General features: G+C 40.5%; 1 protein-coding gene across 1 annotated transcript in view; it reads left to right on the forward strand.

The window, feature by feature from the left end:
- MYO5C (myosin VC) overlaps positions 1 to 16818 on the forward strand; it is a 56001-nt gene that overhangs the window by 9483 nt on the left and 29700 nt on the right. The window contains exons 6-20 of the mRNA XM_077827789.1: positions 734 to 877; positions 2882 to 2963; positions 3895 to 4002; positions 4558 to 4664; positions 5851 to 6116; positions 7139 to 7220; positions 7438 to 7578; positions 8522 to 8647; positions 10047 to 10130; positions 11038 to 11172; positions 12128 to 12225; positions 13838 to 13924; positions 14007 to 14118; positions 15664 to 15875; positions 16387 to 16552. Coding sequence (XP_077683915.1) covers positions 734 to 877; positions 2882 to 2963; positions 3895 to 4002; positions 4558 to 4664; positions 5851 to 6116; positions 7139 to 7220; positions 7438 to 7578; positions 8522 to 8647; positions 10047 to 10130; positions 11038 to 11172; positions 12128 to 12225; positions 13838 to 13924; positions 14007 to 14118; positions 15664 to 15875; positions 16387 to 16552 — 1950 coding nt within the window. The remainder of the gene's footprint in view (positions 1 to 733; positions 878 to 2881; positions 2964 to 3894; positions 4003 to 4557; positions 4665 to 5850; positions 6117 to 7138; positions 7221 to 7437; positions 7579 to 8521; positions 8648 to 10046; positions 10131 to 11037; positions 11173 to 12127; positions 12226 to 13837; positions 13925 to 14006; positions 14119 to 15663; positions 15876 to 16386; positions 16553 to 16818) is intronic.

A 16818-nucleotide genomic window follows, 5' to 3' on the forward strand; every position in this document is an offset into this window, starting at 1 on the left:
GTGGTCTTGAACTCAGTCTAAGTGCTTGCAGATGGAAATCCATATTAAGTCATCCAAATCACAGGTCTGATTTTTCAGAAGCTCTGAGCACTCACATCTCTCTTCAATTTCTGAGTGAGATTAGAGTCTCAACACCTCTGAAAATCAGGCCACTTTATTTAGGTTCTATATTTTGGAACCCAAACTTGAAAATGTTTGCCTTTATCTTTTTATGTATATTTGAAATGTAAATTTTCAAATTCTCTCTCACACACACACACACAGCATCACAAAGAACTTTTGAAAAATAATCAAATTTTTGTATATTGCACTATGTGGGCGGGTTGTTTTATTATTTTGTCTGCACCGGCAGGAAAGATTCTTGGATATATGGTTACAGGAGAAAAGAAGTGGGTGGTTTTGTTGTTGTGGGTAGAAAAAGGTTGAGAACCCATCCACAAAGGAGACTTATTTATGTTAGTGCTTAGTTTGTATAGAGTTGCGTTTAATATATGCATGTTACTTTAGGCTCAGAGTCTCTAGACAAACAATTTCCAGACTTGTTTCATAATAGAACATCCAAATCCCATTTCTGGAGGGTCGGATTGATCCTTAGATGCATAAATGCCCAAAGTTTTACGTGCCATACTTTGAGAGAGTTACTCCTCTTTAGATGTTCACATTTGAAAACTGGACAGCATGAATGATTCTGTTGACACAAACTGGGCATTAAAGAGGTTCACCATGTTCATAGGCTGTAGGCAATGCGAAAACAACACGCAACGATAATAGCAGTCGGTTCGGGAAGTACACTGAAATCAGTTTTGATCAGACACACCAAATCATTGGCGCCAACATGAGGACTTACCTGCTTGAGAAATCCAGAGTTGTCTTTCAAGTAAGTGAAATAAAGTTTAAAAAAGCCAACTTCAGTGAAATCACTGTTGTACAACTCTCTTAACTTTGTTAGCATTATACTAAAAGAGGTAGGTGAAGTTTTGCATAATTTGTATTAATCTTAGTGTGTACCTTTGTTTGGAATAGGAGACCAATGTTATTTAGGGATATATATTCCTTCTCTGCTTACACCGTATGGAGGAGAGCAGAAAGGCTCTGATCTCACAGTAGGAAATGCAGTGAGACATTGTGTTCCCACCAATATCATCACATTGTTGTTTTTCTCCTCTCCGAGCCACAAAAATAGAAGTCTGCTCTGTGCGGCCAAGATGGGGGCAGGGCCAAGGTAGAAGGAGGAGGAGTTGTGGGATCGGCTGCTCTGTGCGGTACATTGGCCTCTCTGGGCAATGGAGCTTATTTTAGAGTCATTGCTAATAGTGGCATAAAAATGAGAACTTAGTAGGTGGCTTGCGTAGATTCTGAAATTCGGTATTTCAGATTGTGGTTTAGAGCTGACTCTGGGGAGAGAAGGAATGAATGCGCATGGGTTGTGTGTTTCATTTGCATTAATTAAGAAATAATGTTGATGATCTTGGAATACACAATGGAGATGAAGCTGAGAAATTTGAGGGCAAAAATTCCCTGCAAGTTTACTTAACTGAAATTAACATTATTCCTTTTTTTCAGCTAGTTTAGATGGCACAGCAAACCAGAATGTAACTTCTTTTCCCCTAGCAAAACCTGCCGTTGCTTCATTCTCAAATTTCAAGTTGTCACATTGGAGGCTTGGCTAGATTAAGTCACTTGTTTGGACAGGTTTAAGTGGAAGATGAAAGTAAATACTTTGAACCTTCTCAGGTACTGTGGTGATGGGCTATCTAAGTACTTAGATAGACTGCTCTTTAAAGTGAATAGTTTGAGCGATTGACAAATTTAGGCACTATCCAAGCTACAACAGTGTTAGAAAACTTCTATCCAAAGTGAGATTTTTGGCAACTTGGTTAGCAAAATTTCCACTTCTCACTTTGGGAGGGCAGAGTGTTTGTTTGGGGTGGCATAATCAACTGAAATTCCTCTCTTATAATAGAAGTTAGATATAAGTGATCAACGATCTCATTAATTTTAGATACCGTAAATGATCAGATGGATTTTTTTATTTTCCCTAATAAAGCCAGTGTTAATAGAAGCACATTGTAAACATAAACCTTTTTCAGTAACACATAATAGGTGAAATCCATTTAAGGTTAAATTGACAAAACAGGTTGTGGTTAACACTAAACTTTGAGGTGCAAAAACTGTAGCATTGTGGAATCTTATTTAATCTATTTTTCTAAGGCTCTAATCCTGCAAACACTTATGAATATACTTCACTTTATTCTCATATATGTAAACTTAAATGTGTGTTTTGTGTTTGCAGGATCAGGGGCTAATTATGTCAGTATTTAGGGTATTGTGAAATAATGGTGCTAAAATAGCATGGAAAATATCTGGTGGTTGGGTGTTTTTGTTTAAAAAAAACACACACACAAATCAAAACATTTTACTGCTTGCTTGTAGTTGTGTTTATAACTTCTCAGGTACTGAGAACAGCTACCTCTGTACCTAACAGATGGTTATAAAAATAGTCTTGAGAGCTTTCCACTTTCTGTGAATAGTGTTTCAGTTAGCACTCCCAAAGGAAGTAGTGCTCATTGCTATCTTTGCCAGCCCTTGTTAGTTTTTTACCTGAATCAATTATTAAAGTAACAGCTTTGGCAAAGAACTCTGCACACTGATATGCAGGTTTGCAGAGAAAGTGCACTTGGTTTTGTCACAGCCAAGGTGCTTGCTGAATTCTAAAAGCCTATCCATTTTAGCATAGGCAATATTTGACTCAAACTAGATTGCAATAGAATTTACACTTAGATAATCATTCACTCTTCTACAATTATAGTCAAATGCCACATGTTTTCCATGTTTATTTTTCTTTCTCCAATATAATGATTTCCTTTTATTTCATTTGCAGTCAGAGAATGAACGAAATTACCATATATTCTACCAGCTGTGTGCTTCTGCTCTGCAACCAGAATTTAAGCATCTTAAATTGGGTATGTCTCAAGAAAGTAATCTGTTCTTCACCTTTGCAGTGTTACATTTTAAGGGTAGGATTTTCAAGAGCCCTCTTAGAGCACAAATCTTACTGACTTTCAGTGGGACCTGTGGGCCAGCGTGTATGTCTACACTGCAATAAAAGTCCTGCAGCATGACCATGGCTGGCCTATGTCAGCTGTCTCAGGCTCATGAGCCTCCTGCTCCAGGGCTAAAAAATTGCAGTGTAGACATTTTGGCTCAGGCTGGAGCTTGAGACTTCATGGGACGGGCAGGTCTCAGGGCCCAGGCTCCAGCGTGAGCCTGAACATAACACTGCAATTTTTAGCCCCACAGCCCAAGCCCTGCGAACGTGAGTCAGCTGACCCAGATTCTGAGACTTGCTGCCACAGGTTTTTCATCGCAGTGTTGACATACTCTAAGTTGCCTAGGGTTTGAGCTGCCTTACTGTAGTCAGTGGCAAAGCTTCCATTAACTTCAGAGGTGTAGGATCAGGTCCTTAGGTGTCTTTTGAAAATCACACTCTTTATTTAGTGAATATGCTTGTGAAGGATGCCATATTTACAGTCCTGGGGAGTGAAGGCTTCTTTATTTGTCCACAGAGCAGTGACATGGTACAAGCTCCATGTGAGCTTAAACTGCAATCTGGAGGACCAGCCTCAAGAGGGTTTGTCTCCCTACCAATCAATCCTTAGCCCTCTGTTAGATTTCCAAAAGGGGTGTCAGTTAGTGTAAGTTGTACTGGTTTTGTTATGTGGATTCCTGTTTATTTCGGAAGTACACGAAGACAATGAGCTCATTTTAGAAGAACTATCAGATGGTAACAGTTTTCATTCTGTTTTCATTCATAGCTACTGGCCTATTGATGAAAGACTCTCTGTACCACTATCAAGTATGTTAATTGTTATAAGTTTTACTTTCCATGTATAGGGCATGCAGAAGAATTTAATTATACAAGAATGGGTGGCAACACTGTTATTGAAGGAGTCGATGACAGAGCAGATATGATGGAGACCCAGAAGACGTTCACTCTACTAGGTAAATGAGAATACTTGGCAACACATATTGATAAACTAGCAAAGCGAGCTTGGCTCTGAAATGACCAATGACAAATAAGTTTTGAAAAAAACTAGGGAGAATGTGTAGTAGTTACCTGCAGAATTGCTGTTTTGCTATTTGCTTTAATGGGACTTGGCAACATCAACTGGCTATTAGCAATTGGTCTTCATTGTTAGTGGTATAAATTACTTAGAGCTGGAGTCTGACTCGGCCTCAGGCTGGCATGTTGTGGAGGAAAGGGAGGTAAGGAGTCTTCCTACCCTCTTGTGTGATCTATTGAAGGGCAAAGTGGAATTGTCCCTGCACCACTCAGGAGAGTACAGGGATTTGTCTCTAATTACTTCTCTGGGGATGGGGAGGGCTGAGAGTAGGCAGAGCTATAGCTCTACACAGCAACCAGCAGTGTCTTCACCAAGTCCTTATGGAATCGCTAATGATTATATACAGCATTGCAAGTATTCCTAGAGCATGCTTTTTATTAATGTTTGTTTTTATTGCTTTGAGTATTTCAAATGAATAGGGATTTTTTTTAAGGTCTGAAGGAGGATTTTCAGATGGATGTTTTTAAAATACTGGCAGCCATCCTACACTTAGGCAATGTGCAAATGACAGCTGTCGGTGATGAAAAATCTTCAGTCAGTGTAAGACATTCGCTCATTCAAATATTTGAATAATTATATTTAGTTTTCTTTATCTGGTGGGTCATTGCCAATCCTTTTGTATCTTCCCCAGCTACCTGTCACATCCTTCCTCTATCTCTATGTTACAGGCTGTCTTGGGACATCCTACCTTGTGAGCATTCTTTGCCAAGACTCTTTGTAAAATACTTGGTCTCAATTTTTGGGTGCATAAAGCAGCCCTAAACCTGGCAAACTAAGGCCACTTTAGGATTCCTCCTGCCCAGCAGAATCCTCAGCTGGTGGTGTTTATGCCACTCCCCTTCCTGACTCGTGGCACAAAGGGAAGGTGTGTGGCTGAGATGTGCCTGCATCCAGCTGATCCCCAGCTGCTAGAATGACCCCTTGGAGCTGTTTGCAGCCTCTACAAAACAGATCAGCCTCAAGGCCATTCAGATTTGTGCCATGGGACCACACCATCACTTGGTGATCTCAAGGTCAGGGAAACCATAAGACAGGTTAAAGCCACCTATGCTGTCCCCAGCCCATATGAGGTGCAGTTTAATTGGTCCATCCCTGGTTGTATAAATGGTCCTTTTCAGCAGTGCTTATTCTAGAAAAATGTCTATTGACATCAACAGGAGTTTTGCCTGTGTAAGAAGTGCCTGTGTTATTAAAAACCAGTTAAACCAAACCAACAATCATAGGCTGAAATCCCAACCCCAGTGAAGTTAGTGGCAAGGGCTCCCATTGAGTTCAATGGAGCCAGGTTTTCACCCAGACATTTTAATCAGTAATTAAGGCTATGATTCTGTCATGGATTCCGTAACTTTCCGGGACCTCCATGATGTCTTCTGGGGCAGGGCTGGAGTAGCTGTCAGTCCCAGGGCTGCTTGAAAACAGCTGACTGGCGGCCAGTCCCAGGGAACCGCTGCTCTGGTGGCCTGGCCTGCAGGAGCAGCAGTGGGGCTGGAGCAGCTGCAAGCCCCAGCAAGGTTCTGTTTGTCCCTTCTTCCTCCCCCTCACCCCCAGGGTATTTTTAGTAAAAGTCAGGGACAGGTCATGGGCTTCTATGAATTTTTGTTTTATTGTCTGCAACCTGTCCATGACTTTTACTAAAAATACCGATGACAAAATCTTAGCCTTCGTAATAATCCATTAGTTAAAACTTTTCATAAGATCTAGTAATGTTTATTTTTCTTCTTTAAAGCTGGAGGATAAACATCTCAATATATTCTGTGAACTTCTGGATTTAGACAATGACAAAGTGGCACAATGGTTGTGCCACCGAAAAATTATCACTACCTCAGAGACTGTAATAAAGCCTATGACAAAACTCCAAGCTCTTAATGCAAGGGATGCTTTGGCAAAGAAGATCTATTCTCACCTGTTTGACTTCATTGTGGAAAGAATTAACAAAGCTTTGCATTTTTCTGGAAAGCAGCACACTTTTATTGGTGTTTTGGACATTTATGGGTAAGATTATCTCTGGTGAAAAAAATTATTTTCAGATGATACAACTCTCCTCTGTTTTCCAGTTCTTATTCCTACATATCTGGGAAATATGATGCATTTCCTACAATGAATTGGCATCCATTTAATCAAAAGGATGCAGTCTTCTGCGCCATAAAATCTTTTGCATGAAGGGCAATGGCAACTTCTTATTTTGATGGATATCAATATCTGTGTCTCAAGGTGACAACTGATCTTGGATTTAGTACATCTTAGGACATTGGTCTTTGATATGCACCTTATCAGAAGTAAATTTGGGAAAATCAATTTAAAGTTGTATTGTCACTTTGAGATGGGATGATGCTCCTCTGATGGCTGGATATGTTAACTTTAGGGTTGCTTTGTTTCACCATTGCAACACAGAGAAGCCCCATTGCACACCAGGGTTTTGGTCATTATGTCTAAGACCTTGTCTACACTTGTGTGTGTAGAGTACATGTAGCCACATACTGTGTGAAAGGCAGGCAGTGTCCGCTCTCACTGCGGTGTGTAGCTATATGAGGCAGTGAACGTTTCCAGCAGTGTGAGGCAGCAGGGAAAGGTTCTGGAAGGGGGAAGCCGTGAGGAGAGGAGACTTTCCCCGCTGCTGGAGTCTTTTGCTGTGGAGGGCTCTAGCAGCGGGCCACAACACTGCTAAAAATAGCAGTGTAGGCATGGGAGGCTTTGCTTGGGCATGTAGAGAGCTGTGTAGGTACTATTGCATAGGGTTCAGGCATGTAGCCCACTCTACTCAGTTAAGCCATGCCTCACCATGTACTCTGCTATTTATAGCCATGCTAGCTGGGCCTGCAATGTCTGTACTGTACATGCCACCACAAGTGTAGACCTCCTCTAAGAAACTGAAAGTTTAGGAAGTAATTTCCTTATAAGCAGCTGTTTTCTCTCAAAATCCCATCGGGACATTAGCACTCACTTTTAAGTGATTGTGATTATTTTTTTTCTCCTATCTAATAATATCTGCCCCTAATTTTTCAAATGTATTTCAGATTTGAAACTTTTGATGTGAACAGTTTTGAACAGTTTTGCATCAATTATGCTAATGAAAAACTGCAACAACAATTTAACCAGGTTTGTATATATATTTTGCTGCAGTTGTATGTGTTGATTGGTGTCTTTATTGTAAAGATTAGCAATACTTAGAAAAGAGATTTTCTTATACTTCAGATCTATACTTTATTGCATGTTACACAAATATTTTACCTTACCTCTATTTTCCAAATGCCTATATTTTGTTCCTGAGTTATTAACATGTGCTTTTCATAATGCTGACATTTTTCATTAATAGCATGTCTTTAAACTTGAACAAGAGGAATATATGAAGGAAGACATCCCATGGACTCTAATAGACTTTTATGACAACCAACCAGTCATTGACCTTATTGAAGCTAAAATGGGCATTTTAGAGCTGCTAGATGAAGAGTGCTTGGTAATTTTTAAATTTGTTATACATATGAACTGGTATGAAAACATTTCTGCAGGTTGTGTTTCAGGCGGAATTTGTGGTTTAAACCATATTCTGATTCCTTTTAAATTAAGAAGATGAGCACCTTACTGATGCAGTAATCATTCTCTGAATCTTTGTAAAGTTGTAAAGAATCTCTATTTGCTCTTGTTAATTTCTTTTCTTATTCTGCATAAAATTCAAGCTTCCTTTCCTCACTTTCAAGCACTCCCTGACTGTTCCAGTCCTACATCTCTGCCCTCTTCTCCTTCTACACACCCTTCAGCTCCCTGTGCGCCATCTAGGCTTCTCTTCTCACTATTCCTCTCCTTTTTTCTTTGCCCACTTCTGACTCCATTTTTCCTTCCCTTCTGCCATGTACCCCTAGAGGCCCTTCCTCTAAAAGGGAAAGGATGGCCTTAATGGTAAAGGATAGGCATGGGAAAGAGAATCCAAAGTGATTCTGTGTGACCTTGGCAAGTCACTTATGACCTGATTTTCAGAATCAATACCATGCATAATATGGTAAAAAGTTACTGATCAAGCCCAGTGACTCACCCAATACCATTCTCTTGGCCTGATTGTCATAGATCTCTTGGGCAGCTAAATTATGCCTCATTTGGAATTATGTTGCCACTGCCCTTTCAGAACAAGGAGCAGCGTTCATGGCAGGGAGGTCTGCCTGCCTACAGAACTTTCTCAGGTTATGTACCTTGGCTGCTTTATAAGACCCTGTTTCTTCTTAAAATGGTTTTCCCAAGGGAATTTCTGGCTATTCTGAAAGAGATTAAAACTCAGATGCTATTTATCATCACAACACATTGTATGTCTGTTGCTTGAATAGCATTTATTGGTAGTAAGTGGCTTCCTCATTGTTAACATTCCAACAGTATTTTATTAAACAGCCTCACAGCTTGCTTTTTTATAGTTACCTCACGGGACTGATGAAAATTGGCTTCAAAAGCTATATAATAATTATATCAACAAGAACCCATTCTTTCAAAAGCCCAAAATGTCAAACACATCTTTTATCATCCAGCACTTTGCTGATAAGGTAGGTGTATATTTTACTGTATTATTTCACCATTTTTCAACCAACATAACATTCAGGAAGGAAAAAAATCTATTAAAGTGTAAATGGAATTGTACATGTGCCATCTTTATAAGCTATATTCAATATATGTTGTTGTTATTATCTTATTATATATTTATTGGCTGCGTGTCTGTCACGGAGGTCATGGAAGTCACAGATTCCATGACTCTGTGACCTCCATGACTTCTGCAGTGGTTGGTGCTGGCTCAAGGGCTGGGTCAGGGGGCTGAGGTGCGGGGCAGTGCTTACGTCAGGGGTTCCCTGGCTCCCACCGGCATATCTCTGCAGCTCCTAGGCTGACGGGCCAGAGGGCTCCGTGCCTGCAGGCCGGGCTCCCGCCGCTTCCCTTGGCTGCAGTTCCCGGCCAATGGGAGCTGTGGAGCCAGCGGTTGTGGCGGGAGCAGCGTGCGGAGCCCCCCGGCCTTCTCTCTCCTTCGGAGCTGCAGACACGCGCCGCTGGGTAGGGAGCCTGGTCTCTCCCCCTCCAGCACCAGCAGGGGGGTCCTGGCCCACCACCCACGGCCCCCGCCCGGGTTTTAGTTAGGGGTATATAGTAAAAGTCATGGACATGTCCTGGGCCGTGAATTTTTGTTTACTGCCTGTGACCTGTCCATGACTTCTGCTGAAAATACCTGTGATAAAAACGTAGCTTTAGCTATGGGCCCACAGTGTGCTGTACAAACAGATAGGAAGATAAAGTCCCTGTCTCAAAGAGCCCCCAATTGTTAGTATGTGAGTATAAGACCAAAAACTTCAGACTAAAGTTGCAGAAAAAGCATACAACATATAAGCAAAATAGTCAGGGGTCCAACTGACACACATTCAATTAGTATCATCAGGTTTTATTAGTATCTTTATTTTATTTATATTTGAAACTTAGTTTTCAGTTTCAGGGGCCCCTTAGAGTATAAGTCAGGGAAATGAGTAACAGAAGGCAGTGGATAAATGAGATGAGATCATTAGAAGGACTGTCCAACCACAATGTGCATGATGACCTTAAGAGAAGGTGGTCAGCTGTCAAGGAGGTGTTCCTCTGCTAACAATCAAGAACATTGCAGGCTGCTGAATGTGGTAGCTGGGACTGAATGCCGTTCCTAATCAAAACAGAAGAAAAATGCAACTGGCTGCATATTGAGCCAGTTTGTCCAGCTCTTACAATTGCTGGTTATACATCTGGCACAATGCAACTGATAAAGACAGAATTTTACCTACACTGGTTAGGAATAATAAAAATATTGGACCAGGTCTCTGAGACCAGCCCATCTGCACCCAGTGCCACCGCCCAGGGGTAAAATAATTTCTTTTCATTAATTTTTCATGTTGTTGCCATTATGATTACTGATTTCACTTTTTTGCACAGGTAGAGTACAAATCTGAAGGATTTCTGGAAAAAAACAGAGATACAGTGTATGAAGTATTGATTGACATCTTGAAAAACAGCAAGGTTAGTAAATTCATCATGGCTGATTATTCTACTAGCGATACCGGAATTCTTGTGGAATATGAATAAAGATTAAGATGAAAATACTTTGATCTAATGTTATTAAATTAAGAATGCTTTTCCTGAAAACTCTTACTATGGATCTAAAATAATTCCAAAGTGACACTGCAAGTTAAAAGAACGCTGTTTAGACTTATTCTTGTGTATAGTTACCCAGCAAGTTTAATATTTTAAGTATTTTTGTAATGTTCTTCATAAACAACCTTTTGAAGCTTGAAACTGAAATCTCAGTTTATTAAAACTGCTTTTTTTTCTTGAGGTGTATGCAAACTGATCAGTTGCATAGTTTATCATGTCTGTGGGGCACTGATTATTTTTAAAAGGAGACAAAAGATAATGGAAAGGCATAGAAAGAATTACTTTGACTTTCAAGCAGACGTAAGGTGAAAACAAAAGAGAGCTTTATCACTTTTTGGCCTACTACTCTTGACTATGCAGCCCTATTGTTAAGAATCTAACTTAAGCTGACAAAGAAAAACAAATTTTTTGTTTTAAATAACCTTTTTAAAATAACATGAATAGTCTGAATTTAACCCAGTCATGTAATCATGTCCACGCGGGTGTATCCCTGTACCCCCAAACAATTCCGCTGACGTCAGTGAGGCTCCATGCAGGTCTAATTGCAGGCTTCAGGTCTTTCAGGTGAAATGAAGTCCAGCAGTAATTGCTTCCTAGTTAGTTATGAATCTTAAATCAAAGGGTCCAGTCTCAAAAGCTACAAGATTTGGCCTAAGATCTGAGACCGACAATGTCTTTTTTGTCCTGTACATCCATTATTAGAATTCTTATATTAAAACATTATTACAATTACTCTCAGTGTTAACTGTGATCCTTTCATTTATGCTTTTAGTTTCATCTGTGTGCAAACTTTTTTCAAGACCATCCAGTGCCCATTTCACCCTTCCGGTCAGCTATAACAGTCAAATCAGCAAAAACAGTGGTCAAGCCACCTAACAAACAGTTCCGGACGACGGTTGGCAATAAGGTATAGAGTTTAGCTCAAGCTCTAAAGAGTCATGTTTTTAACTCTAGAGCAGCAGTTCTCAAACCATGGGTCGGGCCTCCAAAGTGGGTCACGATCCCATTTTTAATGGTGTCGCCAGGGCTGGCTTAGACTTTCTGGGACCTCAGGCCGAAGCCCAAGCCCCACCGCCTGGGGCCAAAGCTGAAGCCCGAGGGCAGCAGGGCTCAGGTTACAGCCCCACCCTCACCCCACCTGGGGCTTCAAGCCCTTTGGCTTTGGACCCACCCACCCGGGGCAGCGGGGCTCAGGCTTTGGCCCCTCCACCCAGGGCGGCGGGGCTCAGGCTTCATTCCCTCCTCCTGGGGTCTTGTAGTAATTTTTGTTGTTGGAAGGGGGTCGCGGTGCAATCAGGTTTGAGAACCTCTGTCCTAGAGGTTTCCGGTTCAGTCCCCAACATCAGCCAAGAGGGGGTGGCCATGACTCTTCAATATTCCTCCTAAAACAGCACTTTTTAGACACAACAAATCCTGCATCTTGGCAGGGGGCTAGACTAGATGACCCTTCTAACCATTTGGGTCTATGATTCTATGAAGTAGAAAATATTGGTGAAGTGCAGGCATTCAGGAATTTGTACTTGGGGGCGTGAGATTCAGATTTATTCATAAGTACATATCTGGTACTATGGTATTTAGAAACATTATTCTAGGATGTCTAGTGTGCTGTACAGCTAGGGATAGCCCCAGCTACTAGTTAGTATCCCAGTTTTGTGTGCAAGTGGGTGTGTTTGTGTATTTGTGTGTGAAAACATTCACGGTAAATAGTGCCAACATTTTAATTATCAGAACTCTGAGAGGACTGCTGTCTATATTTTTTGTCACAGTTTCCAGCTAGAGACTAACTCAGAATCAAAAGTCAAAGATGTATTATTTTGATAGGAACGTTAAATTAGCTAAATTGTTATCTTAATATTTTCTAGTTCCGCAGTTCTTTGTATTTACTTATGGAAACACTTAATGCAACCACTCCTCACTATGTACGATGCATAAAGCCAAATGATCAGAAGTTACCATTTGAGTGAGTACACTAGTGCTGTTGAAATACTATGTTAAGACTGAATATATGTTCTTATTTTCCAGATTAGCCACGTATCAGTAAAGTGTTTTTATTAGCTGAAGTTTAGATACAGAATGTATTTTATTCCCGTAAAGATTACTAAAATAAAACAATTTAATATTTTTATATAAGCAATTAATGCTACACGATTCACCTGGTCATAGTTATTAAGACACTGGAAAATTTTCTGTTGAGTTAAAAGGTCTCAAGCCATGATCTATTTTTTTTGTTTCTTTGCTATAACATTTTTGGAGGGAACGCTGACCATTTCAGTTTTAAGTGGGTAGATAGTTTGTATGGGTGTGCTCAATCTTCTGTGACGTGGATTAGTACAGTTGGGTTTCTGGGAGGAAAAGTCGCTACTTCATACTACCTATCCTTTTAACAAAAATATTTATAAAGGTGTTAGCTCTTTTCTATGAATGTTCCTGCGTGCAATGTCAATCACATCCAAAATGTGTGCCTTCTTCCGAAAATACTTACAACACGCACCGAAATAGTTGTGAATAAGAAGAGCATTCTTAGTGTTATGTGTCTGTCAAGTGTTTCAGAATTCTGAGAGCCAGCCCTGCTACCAATCGCTTTGAAATTGGAGTAGACTTTAATCATGATAAGCACGCAACCATTAATGAGTTTCACGTGCAGAGATACAGGAAAATCTCTTGGCTCAGAGATGTGATGTCTGTTAATAGTGCTGACAGATACATGCATTGACGAGGGAGATATACACACTAAGTCTGCCTTCGTGGTACCATATTACACAGCCACAAAGATCTGTTGTTCAGGAATTTGGCATTCTAAAGAGTGGTTAAATAGGCTTTGACAATATAAAACACTTTTTATTAAAGTTGCTAGTGAGAATTTACCCGTATGTATGTTATATATTGAGAATACTGACTGATTCTGTGCCATTTGATAATATACACTTATAAATTTAGCACTGAAGGGAACAAAGCCTCTGTAAGAGAAAAATAAATGTACTGCTCATTTGTCTTTTGGGAGGAAGCCCTGAAGTTCAATTTCCATGTTTTTTTCCATACAAAGAATTTGGGTCAGACATAAGAGATCCTGAAAACTCCCTTGGAACCCTGAGTGCTTCAGGCATGAATAGAATTACAAAATGGTTTAAATTTCTTCATTTGATCTAAATATTATCAAAGTAGTATTCATTCCATTAAATACCATTTTTATGAATAAATTCTGATACCAGAAATCCTAGAAATGAAATACATTGTTGTATGGCCAGATCTTGCAAACACTTGATCGGTGGGTACTAAGTACTATACTCAGTAGTGTTTGCAGGACTAGGCCCTTAATATAAAAGGTGGGAGGGGGTGTATGTGTGTTTGTTTATAGAGAGAGAGAGTGAGAGTGTATGTGTGTGTAGGACATTATTATATAATTCAGAAATATTTAACACCTGCAATTTTGTTTTGCTGGTAAAGAATCTCTATACTAAACTGTGATCTCTCCAATTATGCATACAGGTACTAATCTTTGCAAGAAGTACAATGGTTATAAACATGGCATATAAAAACTGGAAGAAAATAATGTATAAGTTCTGTTCCCTTAGGTTTGACTCAAAAAGGGTGGTGCAACAACTGCGAGCATGTGGTGTTTTGGAAACTATTCGAATTAGCTCACAGAGCTATCCATCCAGGTACGTGACTACTCCTTTTTCTTGAATACATATATTTAGATCTGCTGAAATAATTTACATTCACCAATTTTTCATTTTATAGATGGACTTACATTGAATTTTTCAGCCGTTACAGCATTCTCATGACGCAGCATGAACTCTCTTTAAGTGACAAGAAAAAGATTTGCAAGACTGTTTTGCAGAGGCTAATCCAGGTTAGCATTTCTGCTCTGTGCTGTCATCCGTTATAAATAAGGCTCTGATTTAGTCAGGGGTATTTTTAGTAAAAGTCATGGACAGGTCACAGGCAGTAAACAAAAATTCACGGCCTGTGACCTGTCCATGACTTATACTAGAAATACCCCTGACTAAATCTTAGCTGCTCCTGCGGCCCTAGGGCGCCGCTGCTTTGGTGAGAACCTGGGGCTGACAGCTGGCCCCTGCTCTGGTGGCAGGGGAAGACTGCCCCTGGCCAGCTGCTGCTCCGAGGACCCTGGGGAACGCTGCTCCGACAGCCTCCGGGGCCACTCCCGGGACTGCTGCTCCGGGGTGGCCCCTGGGGCCAGCCGCCCTGGGCGCTGCTTGAGTGGTCCTGGGGCCAGCTGCCCAGGGCTGCCTGAGCAGTTGGCCCCAGGGCCACCCCAGCAGCAGCCGCTGCGGCTGGGGCCAGCTGCGGAAGTCACGGAGATTCCAGAAAGTCACGGAATCCGTGATCTCTGTGGCACACTTGCAGCTTTAAATATAAATACAAAGGATCCAATTCACAAAAGTATTTACTCTTTAAATATGAATGATGATTTAAATATTATTTATCTTATTATTAGATAGGTCATTTAATCAGCTGTGGAGTAGTGGATTGAGCACAGGGCCTTTGTTCTTTTCCACCGGCCAGTGATTCAGTGTGAGCAATTACTTAACCTCTCTGCACCTCTGATTCCCCATCTGTAGAAGGGGTATAATGATACTTTACCTATCTTAGTAAAGCATTTTAGGTCAATGAAAAGAAAGTGCTACATGCATGCTAAGTGGAATACAGTAAAGCGCAGTGCTGTTCTAATAATGTGTTATCTTGCAATCAAACTCTCTGAAGCCAAAGCTTTAATCCTAGCAAGTTCAGCTCAGCCTTCCGTCCTCTTGAAGTGGATAATTGAGTTCCTTGCTGTTTACTGTATGTGGCTTCTTAAGACTTCCGAAAGTAGCCTACCTGCTCTAAACATTAAGGATCCCATGTCACGTTTTACACCAAGGCTATCCCTCGCTGAAAATATTTTTTTTCCTTTTCTTCCATCATTCCTGTGTGATGTGTATTCACATTACACCAGTTACTTGTAGTCCTTCAGCTTAGAGGTGACTGAACTTCAGCTGAAGTATAAATACACAGGGCCAGAAGCTGCCTTCAGTTACACCCAGAGTCAGTTAATGGTGTAACTGGGGGGAGAATTTTGGCCATAGTTTGTAAAGTGCTTTGAGATGTAATTGTATGAAAAGTGCTGTGTGACTATAAAATATATAAAACTGACCTTATGCAAATTCCTCAGTCTCTTTTAGCATTTAGATCCTTAATTTTTGAAGCAGAAAGATTGTGGAGTGAGCACAGAGCTCAAATATTTCCCAAAATCTATAGGGAGGCTGCTTGTCGTTAACTGTGTTTCTGACGTTTTGGCATAGCAAGGCTTCAGTTATTTGTGCCTGTCCCATTGCCCCCCAAAAAGGAGAAGAAGATTGCAGATTATAAATAAACCTATGGTTTTCTTTTGCAGGATCCTAACCAGTATCAGTTTGGGAGAACAAAAATTTTCTTTAGAGCAGGACAGGTTGCTTATTTAGAAAAACTGCGGTCAGATAAACTGAGACAAGCATGCATCGTGATCCAAAAGAATGTTCGAAGCTGGCATCAACGGAAGAAATTCCTCCGTATAAAACAAGCAGCTGTTACAATACAGCAGTACTTCCGTGGACAGCGGGCTGTACGGTACTTCATAATAAATCAGTTTGCTATGAGGGCACGTGTGAAGAGCTCAGACTCATGCCTGGCATATACATGCAAGTGTAAATATGGGGGAGAGTTTGATTAGCGCTCTGCACATGTGGGCTGAGCCTGACCGGGCAACTGGGCTCTATGCCCACTTGGCATTTGAGTCACAATTTGGCTCTGTATGTTAGACTTGTTTTCAGGAATAGTCCAAATTAAAATGCTACTTAATGTGAATCTACCCCAGAGTAGGGAACACCCGTAATTTTAGACCCAAATTCACCTCCATCTGCTGTGACCTCACTTTTAGCATTTTAAATTACTTGTATTACAAATGTTGACTCATGAAACTGGGACTGTAGACATGTCGTTTAGTTAAAAGTATTGGTTCCACATAATGATAGTCATCTTATCCTATTATTTCTTTTGGGTCCAACCTTTGGGACTTGAGAGGATGAGCACAAGGAGTCTAATATCAATTAAAAATAACTTTATTTTCTTTTTAATTAAGGCAAGCTATCACTGCTACAGCTCTAAAGCAAGCATGGGCTGCTATAGTTATTCAGAAGCACTGTCGGGGATATATTGTCCGTAAACTTTGCCAGCTCATCTATGTGGCTGCTATAACAATCCAAGCTTATGTGCGAGGATTTCTAGCAAGGAAGAAATTCCAAAAGGTACAGCCATTTAAGAATTTGACCAAGATCCCAGTGTTTGGGAACTTTTGCTGTTATGAAATGATGGAGACAAATTCTAGTGATGCTTAATGCTGTATCTTTGACATGAGGTACTCTGGAATACTTCAGCATGTGGATGAAATGTTTATTACCTCATAATTTCAAGCAGGATCTATTGCACATTCACTTTACAATTTTTAAAATGTCGGAGGTGGTGTTCTGTGATTATTCCAATGGTTTGGATGTGCTATTCGAATGTGTTTCTA

The sequence above is a fragment of the Eretmochelys imbricata genome, chromosome 10, assembly GCF_965152235.1.
Source record: "Eretmochelys imbricata isolate rEreImb1 chromosome 10, rEreImb1.hap1, whole genome shotgun sequence".
Classification (NCBI taxonomy): Eukaryota; Metazoa; Chordata; order Testudines; family Cheloniidae; genus Eretmochelys; species Eretmochelys imbricata.